Below are 11781 nucleotides of genomic sequence, written 5' to 3'. Positions count from 1 at the left end.
TCCCACCGGCAGCGAGACCCTCACCCCCTCCCCACCCCCTCCTCCCCATCCTCCTCCCCACCTAGGGGAATCATAAGAATCAGTAAGAACGGTACTAGTTAAGCGCTTACTACGTGCCGAGCACTGTTCTGAGCGCTGGGGTAGGTACGAGTGGATCAGGTCGGACACAGTCCCTGTCCCACGTGGGGCTCACAGTCTTCATCCCCATTTTACAGATGAGGGAACTGAGGCCCAGAGAGATTAAGTGACTCACCCAAAGTCACACAGCAAGACATGTGGCAGAGAGGGAAGGACAGGCTAAGAGTGGGGGAGTCGCCCAGAGCTGGGGGGGGAAAAAACTTCTTTTTTCTCTTCTCTTTTCTTCTCCTTTCTTCTTTTCTCTTTTCTCTTTTTTCTCTTCTCTTTTCCCTTTTTTCTCTTCTCTTTTCTCTTCTTTTCTCTTTTCTGTTTTCCCTCCTTTTGTCTCTTCCCGTCTCTTTTCTCTTCTCTTTTCCTGCCCTGGTCGGGGATCTCCCACCCGTCCCGGTCCTAGGTGAGGTGGCCGGCGCCTCAGATGGACTCACGATCCGCCGGGATTGTTGGCATTCGGGAGCTGAACTTTCCCTGGGAAATGAATCCAATAAATCGCTGCTGTCCAGCGAGCGGAGGAGAGAAGGGAGGCGGTGGACGGTCCCGAGGGCTGGAAACCCTGGGGTGGGGAGGGGTCTGGGGTTTGGGGTGGTCTCGTCCTCCTTGATTCGCCCTCCTGCTGGCGTCTCTTCTGCAGTTCACCGCCCCCGGGAGAGGTCACCTAAGGTCGCCCGGCGGCGACCAGTCAGATAAATAAAGGGCTGGGAATACCCACAAAGTTTTGAAAAAGTTTCCCCCCCCCACCCCCTGCTCGGGCCCCATTTCGGTCCGGACGGCAAAGGTTGCCAGTCCTGGGAATTCATTTAGGGGTATCCTCATAGGTCCCCCTCCGAAATATCTATGTTCCGCCCCGGGAGGAGGAGGGGAGACAGGGGTAATGGGGGGCTGCGGGTGGAGCCCCAAAATGGAGCCCGAAATTTACCCCTGACTCAACCTGGGGGCTTTTGGTGGGAAACACTTCTCGGGCCCCTGTCCCCGCCACCCGGAAGGGGAGGTGGGGGAATTGGGAAGGGGGGAAGCTTCTTTTCGGGCTGACATTTAGAGGAGCAGCTTGGTTGAGTGGCAAGAACCCGGGCTTGAGAGTCAGAAGTCGTGGGTTCTAATCCCGGCTCCGTCGCTTGTCGGCTGTGTGACTTTGGGCCAGTCGCATCACTTCTCTGGGACTCGGTTCCCTCATCTGGAAAATGGGGATTGAGACTGTGAGCCCCACGTGGGACCAACTGATCACCTTGTATCCCTCCCCAGCGCTTAGGACAGTGCTTGGCACATAGTAAGAGCTTAACAAATATCATCGTCGTCGTCGTCGTCATCCGCCGCTGTGAGACTTTGGACCAGTCACTTCACTTCTCTGTGCCTCAGTTCCCTCATCTGGAAAATGGGGATGAAGACTGTGAGCCCCCCGTGGGACCACCCGATTGCCTCGTATCTACCCCCCGGAGCTTAGAACAGTGCTTGGCACATAGTAAGCGCATAACAAATAGCACCGTTATTTAGGGGGTTTTCTGATCGCTTTCCATCTAGGGGTCCTGGACGGGATTCCGAGCTCCGTCCTCGGTGGGCGGGAATTGGGGGGGGGGGGTGTCCCCCCATCTGAAGGCATTCCCTGTCCTCCGGGGAAGGGGGGTGTCTACGGTCCTCCCCCTCGGGGTCCTGAGGTTTTTGGGCAGACCCTTCCCCACTCCCGTTTGGCCAAGGGACCGGAGGGACGCCCCGCCAGGACCGGGACCCAGAGGGAACCTTCTGAACTTCTTTTCCCGGCTTCCAGGCTCCTGGATTTGGGCTGGGCCCTCCCTCCCTCCCTCTGACCCCTAGGTTCGATGGGTGAGTTATCCGGGCCGGGGTCGCCTCTCCCCCACTCCCCTCGCCTCCCGCAAGGAAAACGCAAATCAATCGATCGATAAGGGAGAAAAGGGAGTCGCGGGGGCGGATCCTCCCCCATTTCGGTCGCCTTACAAGTCGTCGGCCCAGACACGCGGCTTGGGGGCCGACGAAGCTCGATGGGGGAGGGGACCCGGGCGGGGGGGTCTTCCTGGGGGGGGGGTCTCCCCCTCCCCACCCCAACCCAAGGCCGCTGTGGGTCGGTGCTCGGGCTTCCCCTGGGCCAGGAGACCCCCGAGGGGGCGAGAGTGGGGGAGTGGCCCCCTGGTTTTCCAGGCCGGCCCCCCCTCCCTTCCCACCCGGAGCGGGGGCTGGGGTCTCCTGTCGTGGGACACCCCGAATCTCCAACCGGGCCCCGAGTGGGAGGCTTGGGAACTCAGGGCGCCCCGCCCTTCCTCCCTCCACCACCCAGGACTGAAAGCGACGCCCCGCACCGAAAGCTGAAAGCGACGCCCCCCGCCTCCGAGTGGGGATGGGGAAGGGGCTCATCCTTTCAGGTCCGTCTCCTGGGGGGGGTGAGGGTGGGTCGCAGGGGTCCCTACCACACTTCTGGAGGTCCGACCCATCGGGGATTTTTTGGAGGAGCGGCGATGAGAATGGGAGGAGGGAGGGGAAGGGGGGCTTTGGGGAATTCCCATCCTTGGCCTCCCAAGGGCCACCGTGGTCTCCCTTTGATTATTCCATCCTTTTTCCAACTCACGGAGGCGGGAATGTCGAGTTTTCCAGCTCTCTCCAATCGGAGGCCAGCCTGGAGGGGAGGGAAAAGTTCGTGCCCCTCTTGAAAGCCCCCCCCCACCACCACCACGTCTCTGTTCACCCCCGACCCCGTTTCTCTGCCCACCTCTGCCGCCTAAAGAGGGAGTGGGCTCTGGGGGCTAGAAGTAGGACTTTAATAATCAAAAAAGGGAAATTTGGGGGGCCTCGCCTCCCCGGAGGGTCAGAAAAAGACCCTCGGATCCGAGCCGAAGAGATTCCCCCCCCCACCACCTCCCCACCCCGGGCTTCGGACGCCGCTAGGTCCTTCGACCCGATTAACCGGCGACCTTGGCTGCCGGCCTCAGTTTCCCCGTCGGAAGAGGGGGCAGAGGACCGCCGCCAGGGTTCCGAGCGGTCCCTTTCGGGGAAGGGGTCTGAGCTTTGAGCCAGCGGGAGCCCAGGCCCTCCGTTTCGGAGACGATGGGAAGGATGGCTCGGAGCCGCAGAGCCGGACTTCTAGAGAAGTTACAGCGGCCGGTACGTGACGAAGGAAGGGAGATTTTTCGGACTCTCCGGGAATTCTTTATATATATATATTTATATATATATATATATAAAAGAAAAAAAATCCGAGCCGGGGAGTCCCTCCGCCCGAACCGCCCTCCAGCCCCCAGCCCATTCTCAGCTCCGCAAGGCCCCTGTCCCGGAGGAAGGGAAAAGGACGGTCTCCTCTTCTGGTCCCTGTCTCTCTCCTTCTCCCGCTCCTTTTTCCCCCCGTCTGCTTCTGCCAAGGAATTGCGCAAACCTCCTTCCCCCCGCCCGGGAACCTGGAAAACGGGGATCAGAGGCGCAGGGAATGGGAGATGCTGAAGGGCTCGGTCTTCCTCGCCCCGTGGGACCCAGGGGTCCCGGCCTCCGAGGCCCGGGAACTCGAGGCATCCCGCCCCCCTCTCGGGGTGGGGGGCAGACAGGAGACCCCCCGCTTTCCCCCCACCTCGTCCCTCTTCCAAGACCCCCGTCCTCGAGATGGCGAGGAGCCCCCGGTGGAGCCAGGTGGGGAGGGGGCAGAGAGGGAAGCGCCCCCGGCCCAGATCTTGGGGGGCGGGGGTCCTAGTCGCCCCAAACCTCCCTCTGAGATGTCGAACTTCACCCGTCTCGACCACCCGGCGAAGCTTCGGCCGACAGGCCCCCCTCCCACCCCGGAGACCCCACCGGCGCGCCATCGGTCGACAAGCCCCCTCCCACCCCGGGAAGGTCGACAGATCGAAGAGAAGAGGCGGGGTCCCCCCCTTCGAAGCCTTCCTCCGGGGGGGGGCGAGGAATCGGCCGACGCCCCCGGTAACCCGGGGAGGGGCGGGGGGAAAGCCGGGGGGGGGGGTCGAACCGGATCAGGAGTCGAATGGGATGCGGGGACCATCCCTTTCGGGTTTCGTTTCGCCCCTGCCGGTCCTTCATTCCCCCCTCCCCCCTCCCCCACCGCACCCCACCCCTTGGCCTCCTCCCTCTCCTTTCTTTCTCCGGGGGGGGGGTGTCCCGCAGCCCCCCACCCCCAAATCCTCTCCGACCTCATCCCCTTTCCATTCCCCGGCTCTCCCCACAATCCCTCCTTTTCCCCGGCAGACATCGGGCGGTAAAAATGAAGCCGAGGTGGTGGTGTGTGTGTATGTACATATATTTATATATAATATATATATGGGGGGGGGTCTGGCCTCTGCCCCCCACCCCCTGTCGCCGCTTATTTTCGGGGGAGGGGGGAGACCCCCCCCGAGCTGCAGATTTGGTGCAATTTGTAGCTGCAGTGGATGGACGGTTGTGGCCCTCGGCGAGGACCCTGAGCGGCACGCTCGGCGATGGGAAGGGGGGAGAGTGGGGGTGGGGGGTCGGGGTGGGGGGAGGGCGAGGAGCGGGCGGGGCTGTCCGGAGAGGACGGGCGGGTCTCCTAAAGAAGCCCCCCTCCCCTCCCCTCCCCTCCCCACCTCATCCCATCCCTCCCCATCCCGTCCCTCCCCTCCCCATCCCATCCCTCCCCATCCCGTCCCTCCCCTCCCCATCCCATCCCTCCCCTCCCCGGCCGCGCTGCGCCAAATCCCCTCCCTCTCCCCGCCCCCCTCCCTCGGTAGCCGGGGCTGGGGGAGACCCCGCCCCAATGACGTGCGGGATTTGCATGAGTTGCCAGTGCGGGCTGGGCTGGCCGCTCACTGTCTGTGCGACCGACAGCCCGGGAGGAGGGGACAGAGCCCGACCGAGCCCAGCAGAGCGCACCGCGCAGAGCGCACCGCGCAGCGCGCAGCCCCGGCCCCCTCCCCCGAGCAGCCCCCCACCCCCCTCCCGCCCGCTGTCTGCACCCCGATATGGAGCTGCCGGCCGTGGGAGAGCACGTCTTCGCCGTGGAGAGCATAGAAAAGAAGCGGATCCGAAAGGTGAGAGGGAGAGCCCCGGCTCAGCCGGGGAGGGAAAAGGAGGAGGAGGAGGAGGAGAAGGGAATGGGGAGGGGGGGCAGATCGGGATCCGAGAGACCTTCCAGAGGGGGCTCGGGGACCCCCCCCCCCACCTCTTTTCCCCCCCACCTACCTCTTTTCCCCCCCACCTCTTTTCCCGAGCCCCCTCGCCCGGGTGGGCTAACGTGCAGGCTTCTGTCTCCCGCAGGGCCGAGTGGAATATTTGGTGAAATGGAGGGGCTGGTCACCCAAGTAAGTAGCCGGGCTGGGGAAGGGGGAGGTGGATTCAGCCTGCCGGATCGGCAGGGGCGGGTGGGTGGGTGGGGGAGAGGGGCAGAGGGGAGGGGGCTTCGTGGGAGGGGACGGGGGGGGCACCCGGGGCCCCGCTCTCCGGCGCCCTGTGTTGTACGCTCCGAATGCCATCACTAATTTATGCAATACAAGGAGCTGGGAGAAACGTGGAGCCGGGGAGGCGGAGGGAGAGAGAGAGCGAGCGAGCGAGCGAGGGAGGGGAGGTCCTGAGTGATGTGCAGCAGAAAATGGCTCCTTTTCCCTTTCCCTCCATATTGCAAAACCTAAAAAAAAAAAAAAAAAAAAATTAAAAAGCGACGAAATGCGATTGTGTCTTCCTCGCCCTGCGGGGGGTGTGATGAGAGAGGAGAAGGCCGAAAATGTTGGAACTGTCACCGCGGCGTTATTCTTTCGGGGTTTTTTTTTTTTTTCCTCCTGTTTCAAATGCGATGGCACCCAATAGACGCGCGCGCACACACACACACAGATACACACAGACACACACAGACACACCACACACACACGCGTGCGTGTTTTCATGTTGGCGAATACTTGGGGCCTGACACCCACCCCCCTCCCCCCTGACAGCGGGTTCCCCTTCCCGCCGCGGGGTGGGGGAGGGGGCCCTTGCTCCAAGAGCTGGCATGGAATTAAGAGTCAGATGAGGACTAAAATCTTTTTTTGGGGGGGGGGATGAGCGGCGATTTGATATTCTGCCCCCTTCGGCGGTGTCGGAAACAGAGGAGGAACAGTTTTAATTGCCCGTCTCCCCCCTGGTCCCATCTAGGCCTGATCTTTGCCCCCAGTGCATCCGGAGTTTGAAGTGCAAAAACGAGGTGGCGGAAGGCCGCAGAAGGGGGGGGGCAATGTCATCGAATAGGTCGAGTCTGTAGGGCGGCCCCCCCCCCCCCGGCAGTTTTCTATTCAGAAAGAAAAACCGAGGCCTTTATTTTCAATCTCCTTCCCGGAGGCACCAACGAGAGGTTATTTCTTACCGTGTGCTTTTTTTCCTTCCCCCCCCCCCCCCCCAAGATATAACACGTGGGAGCCGGAGGAGAATATACTGGACCCCAGGTTGTTGATCGCTTTCCAGAACAGGTGAGAGTCCTAAAAGACGCTTCGGCCGGTCCGACCGTGTAAGGAAAGGGGAGAGGGCCTGCAGGGGGGTTAGGTCTTCCCACCTAAATTCGCAATTTCTCTCAACGGGGCCAGGTGTTGTAGGAACAGTTGAGTGGTGAGGCGCGCCGGGGGAAAGGAGTTTGGGGTTTTTGGGTTGTTTGGGTTTTTGTTGCCTTTTTTTTTTTTGCATCCGGGATTCAGAGTGGGGGGAGCAAAAGCGAGCCTTGCAGCTGCGAGGAAAGCTTGTGGCCTGGCTCCAACCCCACCCCCTAAGAGTCGAGGCACCCACTTTAGCGCGGATACCGGGCGCTGGACACCTTGTAAGGCGCGGAGCGTTTTGGAGGGAGGGGGCGTTATGCAATCGGCCGATGGCAGGGAATTCAATTTTAACCTGTTGGGGACCGGGCCGAAGTGGAGAGCGGGGTGGGTCCGAATGGCGTGGGAGAGGCGAAGGCGGTGTGTAGGAGGGTCCCCCCCCCCTCCCCAGAAGGGCGCACCTGAACGACTCGTGTGCGGCCGGGGCTTGGCACTCGAATTGCGGGGGCCCGAGGGGAGGAGGGAGGCCTAAGGCTGTGCTGGGTGTATGTGCCCGTGTGTGTGTGTTTGTGTTGCATTATTTCCTGTGGGGCGGTTGGCGCCCAAACTGTAAACTTTAGACCCTCGAAGCGCGCGCGAAGTTGCGTCGCGCAGCGCCCGGGCCCCGGCTCCTGCTCCTGGGGAGTTCACGACCCCGTAACCACGTCTCCCGCCGGTAACTATGGCTGATGCCATGTTGCATAATGGGTCCCCGAAGAATTAAACTCGGGATGTTGCAATTGCATGCAACTTCGGAGCAAGCGGCTCAGGCGCCCCTCCCCGGACAGGTGGGTTGAGCCCCTAATAGCCCACCCCGGGGGAGGGGGCTTCCCGCAGCCGGCTCGGCTCCAGGGCCCGGGTGTCGGGAAGGAGCCGGGAGGTGAGACGCACCCGACTTCTGTCCGAGAGGGTCGAGGGGGGTTGGTCTGGTCACCCGACTCCACTCTGCGGACTTTAATGGAGACCTTGAATGGATTTGGAATGGGAGGCCGATTCCTTTTCAGTTAGTTGAGCCCACCTGCCCCCCTCTCCACCTGCCCCCCTCTCCACCTGCCCCCCTCTCCACCTGCCCCCCTCTCCACCTGCCCTTCTGGGCCTAGGCCAGAGAGAGGTGGTTAGCGGTTTAACGAGGTGATTCCTCACCTGAACGGGCTTTTTTTTTTTTCCCCCTCGCCCCTTCCTCCCCCCTCGACATACACCCACCCCTCCCCTTGTACCCCCTCCCCGGTCCATAATTGGCTCATTTGCCATTGAGTAAACAAGGGCGCAGCCCCTCCCCCCGTTTAGTTTCTGGCCTTTAAGAAAACGAGTCCGCTCTTCTTTGCCGGCGACACTCGTTATCTGAATCCTAATGAGGTCATTAGCATCCCAGGCTTGTTAATGGGCAGTGACGAAGCCGAAGCACACCTCATTTGGTCTTGATTGGACTCTCCCCCGCTTTAACGCGCAGGCCGGGGGAGGTGTGAGCCCCCGGCTTGCCCGCGCTCCCTATTTCGGGGCAGTGGCTTTGCTTATTCTTTCGTTCAATAGTATTTATTGAGCGCTTACGATGTACAGAGCACTGTACTGGGCGCTCGTCAGTTGGAAGCCCCCTCTCCCCCCCCCCCAAAAAAAATACCCCACCTTTGCAGGCAGGGCTGGGAGACGAGGAGGTTGGCCAGTCCCGTCGCGGTCCAGTGCGTCTCTAAAAGCGGGGGTCCTAACCGTCCCGAGCCCGTAGTGAGCGCCCTCCCCAACTCCGGTCAGCCGGGCCTGGGTCTCTTAACCCTGTCCTTCCCGGGGAGGCGGAGGGAAGCAGAGCGGTTCTTTGGGTTAAGAACTTGTTGCTCAACTCTCGGCGGTCTCTCCCCGTGCCGCCCCTTCCAGGGAACGACAGGAGCAGTTGATGGGATACCGCAAGAGGGGCCCGAAGCCCAAGCCGCTTGTGGTCCAGGTGAATGGAACCGCCCCCCATCCCCATCCCCATCCCGGGAGCGCGCCAACTCCGCGGGGAGCCCCAGGGAGGAAGGGGCTCCGTTCAGGAAACTTTCTATTTAAGGGTGACCCCCTCCCCCCCCACCCCGGGGTCTCCCGGGGGGAGGGGGGGCGAACCCCGCCCACGGTGGGTCCTGCGCTCCCCCGGCTCCTGGATTACATCAGGGTGTGGGTTTAAAAACGGCGACGCGGGGCACTTTTTTTCTCCCTCCCCATCACCTTTCCCCATCAGCGGCTCTCTCAACCTGTCTCTGTCCCCCACTCTGGCTCTCAAGAATCACCCCCGGCTCTTCGGGCGGGTAGCAGAGAGAAGCTGCGACACCCCTCACCGCCAACCCACCCGTCACCTCACACCCACCCACCCCCTTCCAGATCTAGGCCCCCCCTCGGGCCGGTCCTCCCAACCCCATCCCGATTCGCATCCCTTGAGCGGCCTCGACCGGATGCTAGCGTGAGGGTCCCCTTGGCGTGCTTCGGTTTTTTTGAAACAGGGCATCGGTTAAGCGCTTACTCTGTGTCGAACACTGTTCTAAGCGCTGGCGTGGGTACCAGTTCGTGAGGTCGGACCCAGGCCAGGAGGATGGAATAGAGATGATGGTGTCCAAGTGCTTCCTGTGTGCCACGCGCTGTTCTAAAGCGCCGGGGTGGATCCAGGGCAGCAGGGAAGGGAGGGTCTCCTCCGGGCGGGTCTCGTGTTGGAGGTCTCCCCCTGGCCTGACCCTCTTCCTCTTCCAGGTGCCCACCTTCGCCCGCCGCTCCAACGTCCTGTCGGGCCTCCAGGACTCGTCGGCCGACAACCGGTCCAAGCTGGAGCTGGGGTCCTCGGGGAAGGGCCAGGCCCACCAGTACGAGCTGAACAGCAAGAAGCACCACCAGTACCAGCCCCACGGCAAGGAGCAGGCGTCCAAGCCCCCTCCCCCCGGCAAGGGCGGCAAGTACTACTACCAGCTGAACAGCAAGAAGCATCACCACTACCAGCCGGACCCCAAGATGTATGACCTCCAGTACCAGGCCGGCCACAAGGAAGCGCCCAGCCCGGCCTGCCCGGACCTCGGGGTCAAGGGGCACGGGCCGGAGAAATGGGCCCACACCGCCGGGCCCAAGGCCTACCTGGGGGCCGTCAAGGGCCCCGACAAGACCCCCCCCAACGGCGTGGCCCCCTCCTCCAAGGAGGCCGCCGGCAACGGCCTCGGCGGCAAGATGAAGATCGTCAAGAACAAGAACAAGAACGGCCGCATCGTCATCGTCATGAGCAAGTACATGGACAACGGCATGCAGGCCGTCAAGATCAAATCCGGGGAGGGGACCCCCGAGGCCGACGGGCGGCCGCCCCCGGGGCACCCCAAGAAGAGGGCCGGGGACGAGCGACCCCCGCCCGGGGAGCGGACTTCGAGAAAGGGGGCGGCGGGCGATGACAAGGCCCAACCGCCGCCTCCGGGCGGGAGGGACGACGCGCCCCCCGCCTCCTGCAGAGGCTCCCCTCCCCGGGACCCCTGTCCGGAGCAGCCCCTGCAGCTGACCACCAAGCCCGACCTGCCCCCTCTGCCCCCCAGGCCGGGCCCGCCCCGGCCCCGGCCCCGGCCCGCAAGCGCTGCCTGTCGGAGAGCCGGGGCGAGCGGCAGCCCTGCAAAAAGCGCCTGACCCTGCGCAGCGTCAGCACCCCGACCTGCCTGGGGGGCCCGGCGTCCGAGCGACCCCCGGACCCGCCCCCCGAGGTCATCCTCCTGGACTCCGACCTGGACGAGCCCATTGACTTGCGCTGCGTCAAGCCCCGAGGCCGCCCGGAGGAGGAGGAGGCGGAGGAGGAGGCGGCGGCGGCGCCCCCGCCGCTCCCGCCCCCCCCCGCCCCCGCCGGCCTCCGCGCAGGCGCAGTCGGCGCCCGAGCCGGCCCCGCCCCCCGAGCCGCCCGCCGCCTTCAAGCCCTTCTTCGGGAACATCATCATCACTGACGTCACAGCGAACTGCCTCACCGTCACTTTCAAGGAATACGTCACGGCGTAGCGCCACGCCCGGGGGGGAGCGGGGAAAGAGATCGCCGCCAGGGGGCGCGCCGGAGGCCGCCGGGAGGGGGCGTGGCCAGAACCCCAAGCCCCGCCCCCTCCCTCCCCCCGCCGTTCTGTGCTGCGAGAAATCAGGGGGTGGGGGGGGGGGGGGAATCAAAAAAACAAAATCCACGCGGTGCCTACTACAGGGTCTGTCCCCTCCATCCTCCCCTGGGACACTGAAGGCGGCCGAGCTGACAGCCACGCGCGGCGGTCTCAGAGTTATAGTATTATATTTTAACCGTGCTAACTTGTCCGAGTGCTGACTTTGCTACCGTTTGTACGTGGTGTTCTTGAAATGTATTGTTTTGAGCGCGAGGCCCCAGCTGTCCCTCCCCTCCCCCCTCGCGGGCTGATCTCCATATTTATTTGTAGGTATTTATATATTGAAAATATAAAAACCTAGATTTATGGCGTTCCCTCTAGATCGCGTTAAATTCTATGTCCCACCCCCTTCTGTTGGCCCTTCTTTTTGGCCCCCTCGTCTTCTGTGGACCCTTTTTCATTTTTGCCCCACCTTCTGTGGACCCTTTCCTTTTTCTTTTTTGCCCCATCTTCTGTTGATCCTTTTTTAGCCCCCCGTCTTCTGTTGACCCTTTTTCTCCTTTGCCCCCCATCTTTTGTTGACCCCTTTTTTTGGCCACCTCCATCTTCTGTTGACCCTTTTTTAGCCGCCCGTCTTCTTTTGACCTGTTTTCTTTTCTGCCACCCATCTTCTGTTGACTCTTTTCTTTTTCTCTTTCGTTCCCCATCTTCTGTTGATGCTTATTTTGCCCCCCGTCTCCTGTTGCCCCTTTTCCTTTTTGCCCCATCTTCTGTTGACCCTTTTTTGCCCTCCGTCTTCTGTTGGCCCTTTTCTTTTTCTTTTTTGCCCCTCATCTTCTGTTGACCCTTTTTGCCCCCCATCTTCTGTTGACCCTTCTTGCCCCCTGTCTTCTGTTGATCCCTTTTCTTTTTTGGCCCACCCATCTTCAGTTGACCATTTTTCTTTTTGCCCCCACCCCCCGCCTTCTGTTGACCCTCTTCTTTTTTGCCCCTTTCCCAGTCTTCTGTTGACGCTTTTTTGTTTGTTTGTTTCCCCCATCCATTCAGTTTTTTCCTTTTGGTTTCATTCCACCTGGCCCCCTCCTCCCCCCCCC

General features: G+C 62.0%; 1 protein-coding gene across 1 annotated transcript; it reads left to right on the top strand.

Moving 5' to 3' along the window:
• Positions 1 to 4862: 4862 nt before the first annotated feature.
• CBX4 (chromobox 4) lies at positions 4863 to 10661 on the top strand. The gene is given in 7 exon segments (XM_029056761.2): positions 4863 to 5123; positions 5350 to 5393; positions 6465 to 6530; positions 8493 to 8559; positions 9336 to 10115; positions 10118 to 10446; positions 10448 to 10661. Coding segments are annotated over 7 exon segments (1509 nt in total). The 5' UTR covers positions 4863 to 5054; the 3' UTR covers positions 10602 to 10661.
• The last annotated feature ends 1120 nt before the right edge of the window (positions 10662 to 11781 follow it).

The sequence above is a fragment of the Ornithorhynchus anatinus genome, unplaced genomic scaffold, assembly GCF_004115215.2.
Source record: "Ornithorhynchus anatinus isolate Pmale09 unplaced genomic scaffold, mOrnAna1.pri.v4 scaffold_264_arrow_ctg1, whole genome shotgun sequence".
NCBI lineage: Eukaryota > Metazoa > Chordata > Mammalia > Monotremata > Ornithorhynchidae > Ornithorhynchus > Ornithorhynchus anatinus.
Note: the sequence above shows the minus strand (reverse complement) of the source record. Positions and strands in the feature narration are given on the sequence as shown.